The sequence below is a fragment of the Rhea americana genome, unplaced genomic scaffold (genome assembly GCF_003343005.1).
Source record: "Rhea americana isolate MKP2758 unplaced genomic scaffold, rheAme1 scaffold_252, whole genome shotgun sequence".
Classification (NCBI taxonomy): domain Eukaryota; kingdom Metazoa; phylum Chordata; class Aves; order Rheiformes; family Rheidae; genus Rhea; species Rhea americana.
In genome coordinates, this window is record NW_028186371.1 from 391,282 (window position 1) to 413,577 (window position 22,296).

Below are 22,296 nucleotides of genomic sequence, written 5' to 3' on the forward strand. Positions count from 1 at the left end.
CGGTAGAAGACAGCTCACCACTTTCTTAATCTATGATGTTCTTGCAACTGCTGCAAAGCAAATCTAATTCATAAGTTTTGTTTGGTTGTTTTCTATAAAAATGGCAACTGACTTCCTTTTCAAAACTGTAATGGGCTAGCCACATAACATGATTGAATCCAGCCTAATAGGCTGGATTTTTTTTTTCCACTAGAGAAACTGTATTCAGTGGACTTTACYGGAACAAATAGGACATAGAAGATTCACAGGCCCCGAAATGAATACTACGAACAACACAGAGAAAATCTGTGTAAAACATAAAGTAAATAGAAAGCATAATAGAATAAAAATATAAACAATTTAGATTCTCCTACTCCACAGTTCTAGATCATTGTATCCAGAGCTACAACAAAAGCAGGATAAGAGAAGCATAAATGGTAGGGGAGATAAGTATTAAAAAAAAAAGGGGGGGGGAATCAGTCCCTCCTGCCCTGCTAGCCCCAGCACTTTCCATACCATGTCCATACCATGGGCAACATGGTACAAAATCAGAGCAGGATAGGAAAAAGAGGGAGCATCACACTGACAAATTGCAAGGCACCAAAATGACCTGCTTGTAGCTCTGACTTTATTCTTAGTCTGCTATTACATTCATCTTCAGTCTCTTTTTTTGTTGTAATTAAACCCCACAAGTGTTACCTCATCGTTGGTTTCCATTTACCTTTCTTCATGTCCTGATTATTCTTATTTTCTTTCCTATAGCCTTATCCTATTCCTTCTCTGCCTTTTGTCCTCTCTTTCCTTCTCCAATTCTTCCCCCAAAACTACAAAAATCATCAGTATACTGTGGTCTATTAATTTGCTTCAYCTTCTGTATGAGTTTCTGAAGGGTGTGAAGTATGCATGTACTCCTTTCCTTGCTTCATTGTTATTGTCAGCATAAAAATATTTAGTGCTAAGAATTTGTATGTGTCTCCTCATCCTTCTTTCTGTTGTGTCTGTTCACTCTCAGCAGAAAGTGTCTTCACTTCAAAAATAGCAAGCAACCATTAAATTTGCTTGTGTATGTGTTAAGTTCTGTCAAATATTTATTAGTACTGTCTTCAAGCTCAAAACCACACAGATCAAAATCAGAGAGACAGAGAGAAGTGAATTAGTGGAGCACAGCTATAGTTAATGTTTTTCAGTGAAAAATTCATTGGGTGAATCACCTTTAATTTTTTTCTCCTTTAGGTTCCTTTTGGTGTCTCACATAGCAGCAGTCCCAACCATCTCTGCACGTTGTGCTGTATTCTCTTTTGACTATCATCATTGTTTGAGTTGGAATGATAATTTACATCTTGAATAGAATACCTGGTTTATGCACTACTTTTCCCAGATTAAAAACAATTGTGCACCAACACAAATTCTGTAAATCAGGAGTCTACTCCGACAGAGACTTCAGTGTTATTAGCAGGCAAAGGGAGGAGTGTTTATTAAAACACACATGACCTAAGGCAGCTGTGCTTAGACCATATGCATCCAGAAGCAGCAAATCAAAACTCTACAAAACTCACAAAATACAAAACAGTCACCGTTCAAGGACAATGCAGTGCTTTCATACTCTCAGAGATCCCAAGATAAGCTTTTATATATATGCTTAAAATAGCAAGCTTTTTTCTGTATTTACACTTATTCCACCAAAAATGTCGTGCTCTGCAACTGTGTTTGTTGTGAATATAAAGGTATTGCATACATATCTAACTTGCTGGAAAAAAGGTGATTTACAGACTGTCTATGAGTAGAATAATGATTGGCAATATGCCAGATTGTTTGCTATCTCAGTTGGTGTAGAAATCCACTGGTTTACAGAGGAGGTTTTTAGCGTATCTGTTTAAAAAATTATTATCCAGGCAGTATGCAAATGAAAGTAAGATTAGACTACATATAGTCTGTATATATAGATACAGAATATCCAGTTATTATAAATAGATAAAATATAAACTGATTTAGCATATAGTGATATAGAATGACCTGCTTTAAAAGGTTTGAGATTTATGTGTCTAACAGGAAATACAGTTTTCAGTAGTCTGCTTTTTGCTTTCCCTGTTCTTTACTCTCCCCTCAGCACTYACCGCAGACCAATGAGAAACTCATAAATGTTACCCTCCACAGAAACTCTTATTAAAAGGTTAAAGATCATATGATCTGAAGGGAAATGAGGATACCATGCTAGATGGATGTTTGAGCTGACCTGGTATGACTATTCTTATGCAATGAGAACATACAAATTATATGTATTCTGCGTATGCTCAATCACACTGAATTTTGAAAACAGTAAAGTGCATTGCTGTTTTGGCAGGTGCCCAAAGAGTGCTTCAGAACTTTCATATCCCTCCCCCTCTAAAACAGAAGTGACCTATATGTGAGAACTTCAGGAAACCCTCATTAGATTCTCTTGGAATATCACACTGAAATCATTTTCAAGTTAATGTTACCAGCCACTTTGCCTGAGTGGAAATGCACATTTCCCAAGGATGAACATAAGAGAAAAATGTATATGGAATCAAACCAATTCTCACAGCAAAGTCCTCAATTTGCTAGCCAGTAACTCATCAAAAAGTAAGATTTTTTTTCACCGTCACACCATTTTTCTTTAAATTGCAAAACAGATGTCTGCTGGTAAGGTGAAACATGGAAGCTGTTTAGAGCAGCAGGGAAGCAGATACATTAAGTGAACTACTTCAATGTACCTAGCACAATTTATAAGGGAGAATTGTAGTACTCTGGGGGGGGAAGAGTGCAAATGTCCACTCTTCAATAACATCATTACCTACAGTGCATGAGGTGAAAGAGAGAAACAAAAAAACTACTAGACCTAATGAGAGCAAAGCTGTGATGCTAGTTGCAACAACCACACAAACAGCAGGGATGTAAACAGAATTTAAAACATACTCAGAGGAAAGTGCTACAGAAATGGCTCAGGAATTAAATAAGAGAAGAGTTGATAGGCAAGAAAAAGTTCAAAGAGCATACAACTTGGTTGCATCTCTGCCAATACAGCACAACATCCTGTCCTAATTAAAATTAATGGCAAAGCTCCCATTAATTTCCGTGTGAGCAGGGCCTGGAAAGAACACCAGTAGCTTTAGCAGCAAGACTTTCCTCTTTCAGCTTTCAATAAAATGAAGTGTTTTATCATCTCACAATGAAATCAAGAATCTATATCAAGATTTAATCATTTCATGTTGATTGTGAAAGATATAGATTTTGCGACCTATGTTTGAATGTCACATGTTGGTTATTTTTTACAGAAGTGAAAATATAAAAAATATAACTCTCAAATTCTGCAGCACTGTTGCTGTTCTGGTCCAGATTTGTACTTAGGAAAGAAAAGCTGCACAGAGAAATCAKCTTTGCACACCTACACACATTTATTTGCCTATACTGTGAGAAAGGAAGTTATCCCCCAAACYGTCTGCAGAAGTCCTAAGACACTACTTAGCTTTTAACAAGAATAGATTATTATAATAATAGTTTCAGTGGCCAGAATTTGCAGGAATATCTAATTAAAGTGTACAGTGGGCTAAATCTGTGGATCTGCTGTTTCTTTAAATATAATCCTAAAATGAACAAGGAGCTGCTGACCCTACCTGTTACTTGCATGAGGAAATAGGCTAAAAAAATTAAAGGCAGTAATGAGATGGCAGAAGCATACAAAAGACAGAAATGTGTAGGACTCCCTAAAGGAACGATCTTCTCCCAGAGGAAGAGTCACCAAACAAAGTGAAAGAGCACAGAGAGAAGCACAAACGTACAGCTTTGTAGCAGGAACAAATCAAAGAGAGTGGATAGTAACAACTGTGATGTAGGCAGCTGGAATTTATCCAAATTTCCAAAGGCATGTAAAAGAAAAAGAAAAGAGAGCAGCAGATTACCAGCAATACATGGAAACAGAAAAATAAATCTATGCTAAATATCATCTGAAAGATTCTAAGACAAGGTCAAATAGATAAAGGAAAGTTAACTTTCCTAGGTGTAGTGGATCAGAAGRAAACTATTTTCAGCAGAAAATAAGTTTATATTATCCAAAAAATATTTAACAGATGTTTCTAAAACTGAAATCCCACACAGAGATACTACAGAAAGCCTTTTGCACTTTTGATTTATTTGGGGGAATACAAAGAATTCTGGTGAAGTTTTTGTGCTTTTGCTACAACTTTTACTCAAAGGATAGATACATGAAGAATAAAAAATACAATGAATATATTCTGGTGTCTGATACACTAGAAAGCTGCACTGACAATTTATACTTAAATATTGATTCAAGCATTCCTAAACTGATCATTTTAGCTGTGGGGAGCGATTACGATCATCTGTCCTGATCACCTGCTTAACACAGGCTATTGAATCACAAAAGGATGCCTGGRAAAGTCAGTAACTCCCAGCTGAGTTAGGGCATGTTTCTGAAAAAGACAATGAATCCTTTATTTAAAGACTTCATTTACTTACAGATTTATCTTTACATCTGCCCCACATTCCACTAATCTTGAAATCCTACTTTACACCAAATAACCAGGCATATGCTCTTAASAGGAATGCATAGAAAATGCAAACAAGGCACAGTAAATGCAAGATAATTTTAGGTAATTTATTCAGGARGCATAAACTACCTCACTTTAGCACACTGTAGCGCAGAGTAAGAGTTGATGCCAGCTAATTCATACTCTTAAAATTACCTGTTCATGTGTCATGCCCCTAAGAAAGTAATAGCTATGTGCTGCCAAAAAGAGGTACTCTGTACCTCTTATTGAACTATCAGTTTCTCTATTTCCTCTTTCTATCACTCGTAGCCACACACTATTTTGCATAAACAGAGCTTTCTCTTCCTTGAGGGGTATCTAGAGGACACATCTAGAACTCAATGATATCAAAGTCAAACTKATTTTTCCCTTGATGACTTGCAGAAATCCTCACAAGTAGGACAGATGACAATCCTATAAACATCGACAACTTTCCAGCCATGAACAACCCAATCAGGAGATCAAAAGGACATACAGCTCCAGTAAGACGTACGTATCTTGAAATACACTTGAACAACACTTGAAAAATATTTCCAGATGCATGATAACTGAACATATGAAGGGTTAGTTTTGAGCACAAGCTTGCCAAGCAATGGCTTGTTACTACACACTTTTGACACTGGCAGGAAAACGGACAAATTTAGGGTTTCGGATTGAAGGAGCAGACTAATTTGCCTTTACAGAAATTAAGGTCCTTCAGAATTTTTAAAAGGGGCCCAAAACTGTCCAAAGTTTGTCCTTTGCATGCCTGTATGTATGAAAAGAGAATGTACTGCCATAGCACTATGGAGATGTTAAACAGAACATTTGAAAAATAACCATCTTAACAGCATGTCATCTCTTGTGTTCCCCCTCCTATTTTTCTTCATACTTATCTTTCATCAGAATAAGTCTTGATATCCTCCTTCTACCTCCTTCTTCACTGCCTTTCAGTGCACACTTCCTTTAAGCTCACTTCTCTTTATGCTGCTTCCTGTCACTGCTCAATTCCTTCCCTTATTTTTCACCTTCATTATTCTTTTGTATTCTAGCAGGGCCCAGAGTGCCCACTAAAAACTCTTATTCCATAGTTTTATGTAAGATATCAAGAGTCTCTGTCCTAGATGGTTAACTGTCAATCCTAGACAAAGACAGGAAGAGAATTCATTGAATCATTAACCACAAATCTAGCTACTTCGCCTTTCACCAGCACTGTACCACAGTTAAACAGGCCACAAGGCAGCCCAGGACTGGAAAGAGAAAAATCATTCAGAGTGAACACCGACAGTACTTTATCTGCCTCTCCTCTCCCTCCTTTTTTCACAATGCCTGCACATCCAAAAGGTAAGCAGAGCACATCTCCGGATCTTTAGTAGTGCCAATTTCAGACTGAGGCCAGTGCAGTCGGAGGAAGCCTGAGGCTCTTCATTAGTAACAAGGGCCAAACAAGATAGAGAGACTAGGGGGCACAAAGCTGGCTTGGGAGCTAAGTTTTCCCATAAATGTCCTCTGCTAAGAAACAGTTTTGATTTGCATACTTCTAATTAGAGATTAMGTGCAAATGTGAGTATATCTGTCCATGGGAAAGGAAAAAAAAAGACAAAAAATGTATAGATTTTTATCATGCTAGGTTTTATTCTTAAAACAAAAGTCTTGGTGCTAAGAAGTCATTTTTGTACAATTTCAGTAAGAAAATAGGAAAGAGGAGAGCTTGCTTTCTTTTTAAAAAAAGGATTTTTGTTTCTTTTTAACAAGAACACATACAGAAAAGTTACAAAGGTTAATACGTATTTTTCATACGTGATATGCATCACTCAATGAAGTAAATGCTCTGTATTTTCTGTATATTTAATGTAGAATCCATTCTACTTTTAATCTCAGAGCTTTTGTTTGTGAGTTGCCTYCAAGGGACAGTCTTAATGTGAGTGCAAAAAATTAAGGCTTAGTTATTTTTTAAACTGCAAAGCAGCATGACAARCTGAAGTACACCCTACACTTTTTACAGACTAGAAAATACCAATGCTGCATTTTAAAGGAAACAATTTCCTTTTTCTTTAGAATATTTTACATTGYGACTTTCTGACTGTTACTGACATTCAGTGCCACAGAAACTTCAGTGCTACAAAAAGTTATTCAAAATGCTATGTTTCCCTCAGAAAAGGTATAACAAGAAAGAAGCACTCATAATTTTTAGGGGAAGAATTCCAATCTAAACTGAAATTATAATCAGTTATAATTAATTACCCATATTAAGTTACCAGTGATCTAAAACAGAACACCCACATCACTAGCAATGTAAATTAATACTCTTACAGGAATATCTTACAGGAAGTTCATCCTAGAAGACCCTAAATAAATTTATCTACTTTGTAAACTACAAGATCAGCCTGTCTTTCATGTAACAGTGTAAACAAGAGGAACTCCGTGGCRGTTTATTGCAATGGAGCTGTTCCAGTATAAGACTAGCAAAAGCCAGGTTGAGAATCCGGTGCTTAATCTGAAAAATAGTCTTTGACTTGAAACACTGGCCAAAGCCTTAGAAGTTTTCAGCATTAAATAGTTTATTTTTAATGCTGGAAAGCTTGCATGTATCTAAGGACTTGTGTTTTAGTTTTGGGGACCTTCTTACTTATGTTAAATCCGTTTTATACAAAGTTATTAAAACTTGAGAATACATWATGTCAGAGTGTGATTTCACTTATCTTAGCATAAATCTGGAATGACTCCCATAGAATAGATTCTCAATCTTTCTTCATCTAACTACCAGAAGATCTACCTAGCTTGAAATTTCCCTTCCACAGAAAAATCTTCAGCAAATTCATAGGCATAATGACAACTCTCCATACTACTTTTCTGGGGATGAAGGTTTGCATTTTTATAACTTTGTTATTTTTGTAGAAGAGTTCCTTGGGATATCTGACAGAAAGTTAGAAGAAAAGAGAAGTTTCATTTTATAGGAAGCAAGATGAACTTCAGCAATAACTATGGGCTATTTAACTCCCCTTCCCTCTTCTTTCACCCAACGCATGGCTTTTCTTGAAAGTAAACTGGATCACATTCAACACTAAAGCCAGAGGAATTAATCCTTTTCTCTAGCAACCTATCCAAGATAAAAATCTGGCCTAGAAATCTGTCAAACATCTGAAATTGCTGACTATCTTGAGTATATCTGACCACTCTTGGTCATTTAGGCTATTATATCAGCTTTTTCTGACACCACAGCACTTTGAACAGTGAAATATGTACTTTAATATCTCACTTTTCCTATTAAAATATAGAAACCTGAAAGTGACAGGCAGATTTAATGTATATATTGGTTAACAGTAATTTCCAGTTTTACAGACTGGATATCCACACCACATGGTGACAGACCATTAATAATAAACTATTTTCACAGCTCATAACCCCAATGATAGGATTTTCAAACAGGTGGCATTTGGTAAGTCAGGGTAATCCTAACATGTTGAAAAGCTGATAAACATAATCAGTTCAGATTCTAATATCAAGATCCTGATCATACACTTTGGAGCACTAAAGATTCAAGCACATTCCACATGGTCATTTATGCAGTAATGATAACACAATGTAAACAGCCATGTAATGGTTCAGAATACCAAACCTGTTTATTGCATACATAAGTCTGAATAAAGCACTTCTTTATGAAACTTCTTTATGATTTTCATTCTGGCAAAATCAACCAAATTATGTGAAATTTCAGTATCATTTATTTTAGTGTAAAGGTATAAAATTCTGGAGAAAAGTCTTTAAAATGTAATATGRTAACTACATTAATTCAGCTGTAATACAAAAATTCTGGTGTTCTATCTGTATTTGGGGGGAACGCACGCTAACACCTAAGCAATGTGTAATCAGAAAATASTTTATTTAAGATGATCCCTGAGAATCTCTCTATTTATCATCTTTATACGCCACACACAGAGTAAACACTGTAGCTACCCACAGAATTCCATATTACTTTAGCAACCCCTAAGACTTGGATCCATTTATGCAACATTAAAAGTTTACCGAAAACAGGAACAAATCTTACCCCTAAGTATAATATTATCCCATAGAGCATAAATTTCCAGAAGAAGCACCGTCTAAGAGCATTAATAAGTTTGGGTTTTTTCTTTGAAGTTGCCAGCTCTCTGTCCCACTCTCTGTAAAGGAACCGAAAAACAAGACCATTAAGTTGTGTGAGCAAATACATGGGTCTACGGCTCTAACATAGTTCAATTCACTCAAGGATATCCAAGGAGATTTAGCTAAGGTGACTAATGAAACAAAGCTTTGCAGAGACCCCAAAGACCTGGCCTTCATTGACTTGATAGATCAATAAAAGTTCAAATCTAGTTCAGCCACATATTTGGCAGATTTAAATACTCAGCCATACATCACCCTGCAGGGAGTTAATTCAGGAAAAGGTCACACTGTATGTTTTAAAGAAACCTGCTGTACTTAAGACCAATGCACAAATAACAGGCAAATAAATGTTYTGGAGCTCTTCCAGTCTGCAACAGAAAGAAAACACCAACAAAGCATCAAAAACGTGACTTTTCTACTGGACAGCATGATTTTTATTCTTGTAGTTAGGACAATAATTTTCTACTATATGATAGATTTCTAGCCAAAAGCATGCTATATATACATATACATGTTATATACATATATATATATATATATATATATATACATAAACATGTTTAGTCAACACTGAATTCACAAATTAAAGTACTGCTAAGAATTTACTCAGTTATCACTTTTCTTCATTTTTTTCAATAGGATATTAAATAACCAGAATATTTCATCCACAAATTTTTAGCTGTGTCAAAAAGCATTAAGTTGTACCAATGTTCCATCACTTTTGCAAATGTATGACACACTGCACTTCAGTTTAACTGGCTTGGTACAACGATGCAGATCTAGCTGTCCCCAAATGCAAGGGGAAAGCTACACTAGAGGCTACAAGAGAGGGATGGGATTTAAGCACTTGCATCTGTCATATTTATGTGTAGTCTAGTGTCTGAATTAGGACCCACCAAAAGAAGGGTAGAGAAAAGATGAGAAGAAGCATAAATGAGAAAAGTCAGGGCACAGTTCCTGCAGAAGAAATTAAGTAAAGTTAGCCATAGTCCAAACAAAACAAAACAAAACAAAAACAAAAACCTTCAAAAAAAACAAACTCCCCAAACTCCATGTTATTTAGATGGTGAAGCAAAAAGGGAAAAAAAAAGGAAAACAGGATTTGACAAGGATATTTTGGGAAGAAGGAACAGCTGGATAGGGAACTAGTATTGAAACTGTGAGTCTAGCTTCACTAGTCAATGGAGAGATGTCACAGGTACCTCAAAATAGATGCTCAAAATACCTTAGAGCATCTAGGTGACACATTTCCATCATGGACCCCAATCAGCTCCAAAGGACAACTGAATGTCCTTGCATGCTGAACGAGGAGACATTTGAGTCAGCAGACAACAGCTTGCAAGCAATGCTATTTAGATATTTTATCCAACAGCTTTCTAATGAAAGTTGCAATACGTTTCCTGGAACAGACAAAATTGTTATTTCATCAATCTGAAAGGCAATGCCAAGAAAGCACACTTCTTTCATACCTTTCTAATTTTTCAGAAAGATTATCAGCAGAGTCTGCAGAAGGGATTTGGTAAATATCTGATAGCTCCAATCGTTGTCTATAACCCTTTTTCAAAATTGGTTTTGTCCATCTAAGTAGAAAAAAAAAACACAAATAAAGATCACTGATTTCTGAGGTTAATTCTGGGCTTGCATTGCCTGTCTCTGAATATTTACTCCACAGTAGCCATATGTGTGTGCATATATATATATATGTGTGTATGTATATAAATAAATAAATATATATATAAAACACACTAAATAATATCACATGATATAGTGCAGGAATGAAATTGCATTGTATTTACTAAACTATAATGGTTTATACATCATAGTATAATGTTAAAAGAATATTTGCAAAACTCTTGCATTTGATCAATTTTGSGGTGTGATCATGAGCCAGACCTATTTAAACAGTAGGAGACGAATGAGCAGTGGCTTGAGATATTGTATTACATTTCCAAACCGGTGCCATGTCCATACTAACGAATAGGAAATCGTAAGTGTATTAAATTGCATGTACAGATTTCATTCATATAAGTTGTAAAGTCTTAAATATAACCTGATTGTTCCTTTAACAGCTTACATTGCAGTACGCATTAAATAATACATAAGATCTTTGCAAGATTCCCCRTAAGATCTTCATTCTGTCCACTATGTCTAAACATTTTGAATTTATTTTTTCAAAAGACATTATTTTAGTATCAATTTAAAGGGTATGCTGAATTAAAACAAAGCAGGAGATATAAAGAGAATGGAGTAGCCATTCTAGAGTTAAGTCATTACTAATGTTATTGAACAATTCAATCCTTCAAATGCCTATTAATRCCTAGGTGCTAAGCTATACATAATTTATTTTTGTTTTAGAAGCAGATTCTGTTTGGAAGGTTTTTTGAAAACAAAAAAGAAAACATAAACAAGTAACCATAAGAACAAGACATGTATCTTGAAAGTATTTGAGCATCTGCTTTACTGCCATTGTTTAAAAATATTTCCTTAAAAATAGTGAAACACTTGCGAAAGAAACAGCTTGCAGCTGATTGCTGTCCTGTTTCCATATGTAAACATAGACTATGAAAACACATGATTTACAATTTTGATAGAAGTTATGATCTGCAAAAGCTCAATCATTTCATAATTTTTTTAGATTGTTTCTACAGACAACAGAAACAAAATTGCAAAAGAAAAGCAAAAATGTTTCCCATGGCTACTTGGAAAACATACATTACTTATTCGAGTTGATTTTTAATATAACTTAACTGTATGCCTGATAAAACATATATCATATACACAAAATAAGCCCTATTCTCAATTGCAACATCTGATGGTGTAAAGAGGTTGAACGTTAGGTTAAAAAAAAAAAAAAAAAAAAAAAAAGCAATTAGACATTACACCAGTGCAAAGAAACCTTGACTCAACAGTCAAATCCTATTTGTGTGTAACTATTTGTGTGCATACACATGTACATTCTAACATTCATTTTAACAAAGCTATGAATTATACAAAAACACAAGACAAGACATCCTAGTAATTCAATAAATAAAGACACTAAGCTATTTCCCAAGTGGACAGTTCTATCACACACACTGCAAAGACAGAGCTTTTAAAGAAATTAGAAGATTATCTTTCATTCTGCAATCATAGCACAGTTTCAGACAAACTGAACTTAGCTCAGTCTTTGTCAGCAGTTTACGTGAGAAGGAACATATCATTGACAATATGTTACAGCAAGGTCACCTACTAGCATTATTGAGAGTTATTGCTATTAGTTACAGCTATTAAAGTTATTGAGCTATTATCTCACTTGGGACAGTCTTTGGCAAAATGTCGATAAACTTTGCTACTACTGGAAATAGGGGCCAATGTTTTCAGAGATATAACAAAATAGGAAAAAAACTGTTGGATTTAAAATAATACTGTTCAGTGGAAATCTTGGGTGGTAACTGCAAATGGTAAATCGCATACAGGATGGTGAAAGGACCTGTCACTGTTGACTTTGCATATGTCTTGTGCAAACATGGCTAATCCTTGTATTTCAGGAAAAGAAACTCTCATTGATTGGCTTCTAGAAACTCCAGTATATTCAGATATTTTGGCAATGATAAAATGAATATAAGTTAAGGGACACTAAACCACTACTGCAGCTAATGCAAGTAAGCAACAGTACTTTGTAAGTGACCTCTTTAATTCCCAATACCATAGTTAAGTAGGATGACTGACTTTGATGAATAACCTACGGCTGAGTCCCTTAATAATGCTTTGAGACTGCAATAAGTAATTTCCGACTTGTCTCGCAAAACAAAAATGCTTACAGTTTCAGACCTTGCACATTTTGAGAAAACATTTTGCACTGCACTGTTTCTCTCTACACATTTAATATTATTTATACTTTTGATTAGTATCTAGCTTGGCATTTTGCCACTGCCTGAAGTAACAAAATCTAGAAAGAAAGAATWTATATTCAGAAATAAAGTAGAGCAGTTGTTTTATCATTTGAGTAAGGTAGTAAGCTTAGCAGATCTATTGAGCTTGTAAGAATGACTCTTGTTCTACTTGGTGTTGAACTGAGTTTATTTATCAGTGCCACCTAAATCACTCTCCTCTCCCAAGTTGACAAATTTGATTTAGACTTAATGCAGTCTTTGTCCTCATATCTACTCATCACAGTAGCTTAGTAGCTACAACTAAGGTAGATGAATTCCTCTAGTCAGCTAAAGGAATGGTACTGTCACCTTCCTCCAGGGATTTCCTAGTCTGCAATCAGGCTTCTACTGGAGTGTGCTGACAAAGGTTGCCCAAAAGATGTTCATTTCTGTGGTGCCCGGCTTTACTTGTAATTCTCACCCTAACTGCACCTGGGTAATCTGTGAATTGTGCCAGGTGGCTTCAGGTTCAAGGGAGAACAGTGGAAAGAAGTGGCCTGTAACATGATATATGGCCTATACTTGTCTCAACACAGGTTTTCAGTAACTGCTTGGGGTATACTGCCAAAATATGTGTTTCAGAAGATGTATAGTCTTACAAAATATAGTAGACCTAGAATGCAAAATTATTTTCTAAAAAATACTTAATGCTACTTTCTAATAGCAGCCAGATTTACCAATACACTCTGGATTTTTGCACAGTTCTGAAATGCAAAATAGCTATAAATCTACTTTAACTGGCAATATAATCTATAGGTATCAACTTTTCTTCATCATAAGGTAACATAGCTGAATCAGAGTTTGTCAATGAATATGGCTTTTGTATTTTTTTGGCTTACTAGGAGTGATTTTCCAGCATTAATTCTTAGCCTTTTCTTCTCATGTCTACTGAAAATGCAAAATTTCTTTTGAAAGGAAGAAAGTAAGAAGGAAGGAAAACAGATTGGCTTTACAGCATTACTCTAGCAAATGCCACCGGATTACTGGCTGGCATTTAATGAACTCTTTCACAGAGAAACCTGTAGTGCTGCCGGAGTTTTGCCACTAACTAGGAATGTTATTATGGGTACATACACATGAAACCCAGCAGGGAACAAGTTTCAAGGGTGTACAGTAGGAAAGAAGAAAAGAAGGAAAACAAGTTCCACCTCTATATTAATTGCCTAATAGGAAAATACAYCTTACTAGCTTGATACGTAAATATAACAACGTAAAATACTGTTTTAACTGCTCTTTTGGTAGATTTATTTCTTAATCATCCACTTCAGGAATATATCACAGATTTCTTATTATAGCTATTTGTATCCCCAGCAAGTTCAGCCTCAGTCCACCCCAGTGAATTGTACAATAAGACAGATGTCATTGGCTTCCTAGAGAGTATTAACATACGCTGTTAACTTGTCAATAGGATTTGACTCTCCCTTAAGGCTGCTTTGCATGCCACCAAAGGCAGAAAACAGCCTCAGTGTTGCTAAGCCAACTGCACAGATTTTCCTTCTGTGTAAAGGAATCCCTCAAACATATCAGACCCTCTCCCAGTCACAAAGTACACAACAGTAGTAAAGTGACAGAAGCAGTGGTACTTCTTTGCTGTAAGAAAGCTGGACTATGTTGACCGAGGCCCACAAAGCAAAGTATGCACAGGAGCTCTCCTGAAAGGGTACACCTGACCAGTATGGTGCTACTTCAGCAGATGTCATGTGCACAACTCTTGTTACCAGTAAGATCTACTGAGCAGCACAAAGGCAACCATGGGTTCATGTCTTTCTCTTTCAGGGCATATTCTCTATGGGTAATAGCGCCTGCACTTCCTAAGGGCTTGAGCCTGAACTCTGATGGCGATTGAGCAAGGAAAGTATTTCTAGCTTTCTCTTATCTCTAACAGTTAAGGCATATATATATATATATATATATATGCATATATATATATATTTGTATGCATACATACAAAAAGCTGTGATCATGATGCTTTGAGGCTTAAGTATTACAAAGTGTGGTTCTGCTAATTCCTACTGACTGCAGGGAAAGACTGGATACCATGTAGATTTGAGACATTCCTGAAGGATCAGACTAGACTGGACTCCATGAAAGACACTGCAGGCCAGAGATAGCCATCACTCCAGTAGCAGAACAAATTGCAATTTGCTGCTTACTTTACACTGGAAGTGGCAGCACTCCTACACTTGAAATGTGTTTCTGTGGGAAGACACTGCTGCACCACCATCACCCCTTGTCTCTGAGCATTCTGCACTGCGGCCACAAACGGTGACCATAGTTCTGCGTGATCCTTGCTAACAGATGTGATGATTCAGGACACCCACGGTACAACAATCATCAGAYGCCACTGCCTAATTCCTGGGCCTTGGTTACCCTCAGCAGAGCAGGGTTGGACCATCTTCTTTTGTTTCAAATAGTAACATGCTGAAGTAGCATGTTATACATTCCAACAACYATACTAAACCTTCTGCATTTTTACCCTTTCAAGGCACACAAACACAAAAAGAATTTCTGAGCTTAATATTTACATATAATGCAACTGTAGGCTTTCAGCAACTGTAGGTAAATGAAGATCCTGTTCATTTGTTCTTTCTTACAGATAATTAAAATGAATACTTAAATGCCTTTACTAATCAATATTTGTTTGCCATGAGGAGTTATTTGACATGGAAAATATTTACCTGCAACTTCACTGATTCTGCCATTATTTGTGAACAGCMCCATTTTACTAATAATAAATGTTCTGCTGAAACATCTGGATTTCCATAGCTAATCATAATGAGAATTACTCCACAGCAAGTCTTGGAAAAGACTTGCATTTTTCTGTCCACTTTTTGCACAACGATATTCATTCAGATTATTATCTAAATAGCACAATCTTTTTCTCCTTACAGTTAGTAAGATTGTAAAAGTATTTCAGTTGGCAGAATGACTATGAGAACTATTTTTGAGAGAAAAAAAAAAGCCACATTGGGGGTACAAAGATATTTAAGTAGTGAAACATATAATGGTAATATATAGTCAGTGTATTAAAGCCTGCCAATTATTTAGATACTAAAATCTAGTGTAATATATGYTCTAAATTAGCTTTACAGAGCTATCAAAATGATGACCATCAGCTGTAAACAGGGTTTGTGACACTGTTTCAGCATATACCTACAGTAAGACTTGCTTCAGGAGAAAGTTTAATCATCTTCATTCTCCTTCTCAGTTATTATTATCCCATAACAAGAAGTTATGAGAATTCTATGACTGTAGGATTTTTTTTCCTAATCTTTTGAAAGACACTTAAAATGAGCAAGGAGCACTGAAGAAACTTTGTATCAGCAAAATTACTGCAAAACTGTGCTAATCATGACTGAATTGAATTTGAAAAGCTCCCAGATATGTCACTAATGTGACACTAATTAATTTCACTCAATTTAGCACTCCATTGCCTTATCCTTGCATTTATAGATATATTTCAAAAGAAATTAGCATACAGATGCACATCACATGCAATAACCCTTTTCAAACCTGTAATTTGTTCCAGCCTCAGGAACTGCTATATGATCAGAAATAAAAATCTTCATGAATTGGTAAACATATTTGTGGCAGTTTGAACAGGGGAAGGAAAGAGTGGGGAAAATTTGTTTAATTTAAATATTAAGTACCAAAAGGTGAATTACCACTAAGACAATACAGCCCAGAATTATAAGCTCCTCCTCCTACTACTTGCTTTTTGCCATCTTTTCTGTATGCTGGTATTTGAAGCTACCACTCTTCAGCCTGACCCTTGCAAATTCATGTCTTCCCTTTCCCAAACTGATCTTAGGCTGCGAGCAAAGCAACACTRTTTTGTTGTATTTGTTATCTCTAGAGAAATAAAAGCATCCTGGATTTCACAGATTAACCTTAAATTGAGTTAAYTACGAAAAACAAGTTAAAACAAAAAACCAGGTTAACCACAACACAATAAGGGCTTGCATATTTTATTTAAAGGGTGAGAAAAAGTTTATAGAAGTATTAACAATAAAACACAGCATTAGAATATACCTGAACCAAATACCTTTCCCAGCTGTCACTTAGGATTTTCTCCTAAGGCATAACCTTGCCTATGGAGTCAAAACATCAATTCCGCAGCAGAYCACCTCAGGTACTGCCTGTCAGGATCAATCTCCTCTCCTGAAGGAAGGATTCTTACCCATATCTGAGAACCAGAAGGTTTTTCATTTCAAAAGAAAGACAATGTAGTTTCAAAATACGACTTAAAAACCTATATATTCTCTCCTAATTTTGGGAACTTGTTATACAAAGCCTTGGTTTAGCTGCTTGGTGACCTGTGAGAATACTCATAGATATCCTATTGCTTAGCTCAATGATAAGTAAACATCACCTGTAAAATACTGTTCTCCTGTCTGTGCTTACCATTCCACTCATGGAAGGTGGTTCAATTCCATCTACAAACTTACATCCTAACATTTTGTAAAATATATATCATTAAAGTCTTCCTGTATGCTGGAGTTTTTGATTTGACTTTCGATTTACTTATATATTATGAGGACATAATGTGATACCAGATGTCAGGTTTCACATGATCCTATGCCCACAGCCACCACACCTGCAAACATATAGGGGAGTGGAGGAATCAAGAGCAAACTGTAGAACTCTCCTGCAATATATAGTTGCTCATAGCTGCCTGCATACGCAGAGGCTCTCTGCTCAGAGAAAGAAAAATGGACAAGATGCTAAAGTTAGCATGATAAAGATACTCCAAATATATGCTGGATATAACAATTCGTAGACATCTGCCCTCTAGACTAGAATTCATAACTATGAATTAAGTTTTTAACCTTCTTATACAATACATAGGATTTTTAGCAATTCAGGACAGTTTCAGGGAAAGTTTTGAGGACAAATATACATATTAAATCTCACACTTCTGTAAGAAGATAGGCATGAAAATTAATCTCTATTCAGGAATCACAATCCTAACTACCCCCTTGGAATTAAATCCTAAGATACATAGTTTAAGGAGAGAGCAGGAATCACCCTTCTACCACAGTGTCTCAGTGGTGAGAATATTTAGTAGGTCCAGCTTTAGTTCCATTCTCTGTTTGAAGGGATTCAAACCAATTCTTATGATAATGCCTTTTCAAACCAGAAACTATCTCAGCAATAGCACTGTCAAACTTCCCTGTTGGAAGTATGCCATTGCAGAAAATAATTAAGAAAGAATTAGTCTAGAGAAAGTAAAAGAATAACCATGATTGTAACTCATGGGTTAGGCACTTCCAAAGCTTACGTCTTAGATTCTGTTATACACCATAAAGGCTACTAACATCCTTTATAAAAAATGCCTGAGGAAGAGGAATCAGGACCCACCTGCAAATGAGTTGCTCAACCAGCAGACTACAGTCATTCTCACTTATTTGCTTCAAAAAGATTAACTGAGGCAGAGAAATAGAACTGAAACGACTTCAAAAGAAGGAACAGATATTGCCTGTATGCTCGTAACTAGGCCTACTCCCTAGAAGAGGTAAAGGGAAAGGCTATGTCGACTTGAATTCCTTCCCCCTACCCCTCCCAAACACACAGCAGAAGGTTATTGTTGGAACGAATGGACGGTTGTATAAATGGGGGTAGGTTACATTTTATCTGTTTTGGAAAGGAAGAGGCAGCTAAAATACTTCTGCTGTCTTCTCAGGTGCCTGCTTCTAGAGCATGTGGAATGCTTAGGYTGAATGTCTCGTTTGGATTTCATTTAGAAATAGGCACTGAATGACTCAGTCCTGCCAAGATAGTTATCAAATTTTATATGTACGAAAGTAGAAGTATATACTTCAACAGCTGGACAAGAGCATTAAGATTGCCTTTTGGGAACTTGGGTTTAAATACCTAAATCTGGTTATCAAAAAATCAGAATTGTCCGGAACTTGCACCCATTTCCAAAACTCCAGTGATAAGGCTCTTTCAGCTATAAATTAATTACACTTGCATTAATAAAACTGTAACAATACTTCTTAACCTCAGTTAACCTACAATAAAAACCAAATGACTRCAAAGTACTGAGGGTGTTTGCTATCAGAGGTATGGCCTTGATCCTGTAAAATTCTAAGAACACATTTAACTTTGTTATAAAGACTATAATGAAGCTTCACAATGAATATAAAGTTAAGCATATGATCATGTAACCATTTCTACATAAAAGCCTATTTTCTTTAAACATGATAAGAGGTTGCCAGTACACAGATAAGTGTCTTGCATGTGGTTTGGAAAGGAAGAGATTAATTCTGAGAATACAGTAAGAAAAAAAAAAAGTCCTGAAACACCAAACACTTAATACCGATTGTTTCATAAATGCCATCCTAATGGAAGATATCAAACTACTTAACTCATGTCTCATTAAGACAATACTCCTTGTATACACATTAYAGCTTCTCACTTTTTAGCATAAAGATTAGCAAAAAAATATACAAACAATACTGAAACATGTATGAATTATTATATTTATGAGCTAGAAGCCCCATTCTGCATTTTAAAATGTTGAAACTTATACCTAGCCTGAAAAGATCATGATGAAGCAAAAGATCCTTGCCAATGAGCTTATAGATAGTATTATCAGGTAGCTGACAACAGCTTGTACAATATTAAATAATAATGTTACATTTATCAGCAAGACTTTTGTGATAAATAGTAGCTTATTAGTGTCACTTCTACTGTAGTGCACTATATGCAGGTTTGTACTTTACAAATAGTTCTGTAGCAACTATGAGAAAAGTTATTTCACTGAAGTATTCTTCAATGTTGTACTTGAAAGCAACTATTTAATCATTACTGGAAATAGCAGTATCTTTTTCCAGACACTTTTTTTTTTTTTTTAAGAATTGACTACTTGTTTCTGATATAATGTTCATGAGTTCTGTATCTCACATGTTTTAATGGAATTAAAGTTCATGCTTAAATATAGGCATGTCCTGAACTGCTTTACTAAACATGATCAGTTTCAGAAAGCAATGATGTGTAGATTCAGGTAGAATACTAATAAAATACTCTGACATTTTACTAAACCTTGATCCAATCTGATTCATTAACCACAACTTTGTGGATGTTTGTAGTTGCCAGGACATGTCTCTTGTTAGTGATATGTAAGTAAATTCTTCTGACTTTGTACAAATAATACACTTCTAAGTTTTGTAAAAGCCTCATACTTGATAAATTTTTGCTGTGATAACTTACCTTCTAATAATCTTTAACATTGATCCTGATACTAATTTGATGAAGCAGAAACCCTGAGTGAGTGAGGAATGAAGGCATACATTTTAAAACAAACTAATATGGCTCATAGCTATAAATGAATGTAATTCATAGAAGTATTCATAGGAAGCATAGCATTGTATTGGATTCTTTATAGACATATATACATAATTTTGGCCATTCTTACCCAATGAACTGAATGTTTACTTTAACAGCTTCATTTTCCTTTGGAACAATACTATTATAAAGTTTTGTACAGAAATTCTTCTGTTCTAGTCAGTATTCACCTATATATCTTTTCTTTATATATTTATTATCATAATAATATCAAATCATAAGAGTACCATATCATGCATCATGCACGATATGCATGATTCAGATCTCATTTAATTGACATAAAGACTAGATCCAAGGATGGTTAAAGAACATGAGTTGTGTCTGGTTTTGGACATRGGAACTTTAATTAAGATAAGAATCAGAAATATATTTATTTTATTGGGATTTTTGCTTGACATCTTCAGCATCATGGGTTCTACGATAGCATGATAATTGAAGCTTTAGAAGAAAAGAAAGTGAAATAGAGTTAAGTGATACCATGAGCAACAAAGTTAATATTTCCTTATTTCCTACAGATTTGTATCTTACTCTTGACTGGAGTACTAACTGAAGTTTTTTCTATGAAGAATTTATAAGGGCTCACTCCCATTAATCCACATTCTCTGGATCTAAGAGCATGTGAGTGCAGGTACAGCTTCTTTCACATCGCAGCATCTGTAGAGAACATTGATTGTCTCCTTAGCTGGTCATTTCATGAAACTTGAGAAACTGGATATGTTTGGGATCCTTCACAGCTATCACATCTGGCTGAAATGAACAGCCAAAGGAATCAAGGGGGGTGTGGGGAAGAGGCAAGCAAACAGGCAGAATAATTCATAAGGAGTCACTTCTTAAGAAACTAAGAAGAATAAAAAAAGTCCAAATCTAAGACAATTTGTTGAAAAGTGAAATTATCCCCAAAGCTTTAGAAAGTGAGTTAAAAGACCTCAGTTAATATCTCAGCCAGCAACTTTGTGCCAATGTTATGGTTTCATATCACCATGTCCTCACTTTGGTCACCACGTCCATGTTTCAAATGAGACTTCATCCCTCCCTTTGGTGCTGCATGAAAGACCCTCAAGTAACAAAAGGGGAAAACAGCTCCCTGGGGAAACAGCACAACCAATGGCATGTGGGCCAGAAAGATTATTTGCTCTTTCCAGCCAGTAGTGTTATTTCCAACAACACCATATAAAACATTTTCAAGCTTCTAAATTGTCTTATGAACTGTGTTGTGCACAGGTGTTGGTATTGGCTCCTTCTCCTCTTTTTATTTGAAGTTGCAAGAAAGAAAAGGCACCAGGGACTTTACTCATAAAGGAACACTTTCAGGGTGTACAAGGAACTATTCCAGCAGGATCTTTTATTACATTCACACACTGAACTAAAAAAATTAAAAGCCAAGGAGAAGGAATCCTTGCTTTCAGATCATTCCTTCTCCCCTCAACGTGATCTCACAGCCTGCAGTAAAATAACAGATTAAGTAGTTAAGCAATTTACCAAAGGTTGCTCAAATTATGTCATAAATCAATTTGTCTAGGACCACTGACAGTTTACGACACCTAGTAGATAGGGACCATTCCTGGTGCTAAAACCGGGGCGGGGGGGGGGGGGAAGCGAGATAAGATCACATCACTTTTCAGCAAATAAGGCTCCCGTTGCTCTCTTCGGAAACCGTTTCGGGGCTCACTGGCGCCGAGCCCTCTGCCGCGCCAGGAAGCCCCGCGCCGGCTCCGCTTTCCCGGCTCGCACGTGCCTCGCCACGCCCGGCTCCTACCTGAAGAAAAGTTTGGAGAAGATGTTCGCCTTCTCCAGGGGGGACCTCTGCATGGTGCCCGGAGCTGGCGCGGCGCGGCGCGGCGCGGCGCGGCGCAGGGAGGACGCGGAGGAACGGCCGCTAATTGCTCACGCCTCGCTCGCTCGCCCGCTCCGCTCCGCGCCCGCGGCTCTCCCACCTTATCCGCTCGGGCCGCTCTGATGTCATTGCCTGCCTCCTTCCCCTGCCCCTCTCCCCGCCTCTGCTTTGCCCAGGTTCAAAAGCGGGAGGGCTCGGGCGCCGGCCCGCGCACCGCCGCCGCCTCCTCCTCCTCCTCCGCCTCCTCCTCTCCAACTCCCCCCCCGCCCCCCGGCGCCGAGCCGCGCCGCGCACCCGGGCGCGCCCCGCGGCTCCCAGAGCTCCCCCCTGTGCGCGCACACACACTCACACTCCTCCCCCGGCTCCTCGCTGTGTTTCGCGCTAGCCCATTAACTCTTCCTACCAACGCGCCTCGACTGCGCTCCGGCGCTCAGCCAGCGGTCACCCAACGCAGGGTCCCGCGGGACGGGCAGGGAGTCGGGCTGCGACCCACCTCGACCTTCAGGAGGGTGAATCGCCCTTCTAAACTATGCTTCTT

General features: G+C 36.9%; 1 protein-coding gene across 1 annotated transcript in view; it reads right to left on the bottom strand.

Annotated features, from left to right (window-relative positions):
• Nucleotides 1-21,733, bottom strand: part of CFTR (CF transmembrane conductance regulator) — a 96,552-nt gene extending 74,819 nt beyond the window's left edge. Inside the window, exons 1-3 of the mRNA XM_085307078.1 lie at nucleotides 21,681-21,733; nucleotides 10,133-10,243; nucleotides 8,569-8,680 (exon numbers count right to left, since the gene is read on the bottom strand). Coding sequence (XP_085163204.1) covers nucleotides 8,569-8,680; nucleotides 10,133-10,243; nucleotides 21,681-21,733 — 276 coding nt within the window. The remainder of the gene's footprint in view (nucleotides 1-8,568; nucleotides 8,681-10,132; nucleotides 10,244-21,680) is intronic.
• Nucleotides 21,734-22,296: the final 563 nt, after the last annotated feature.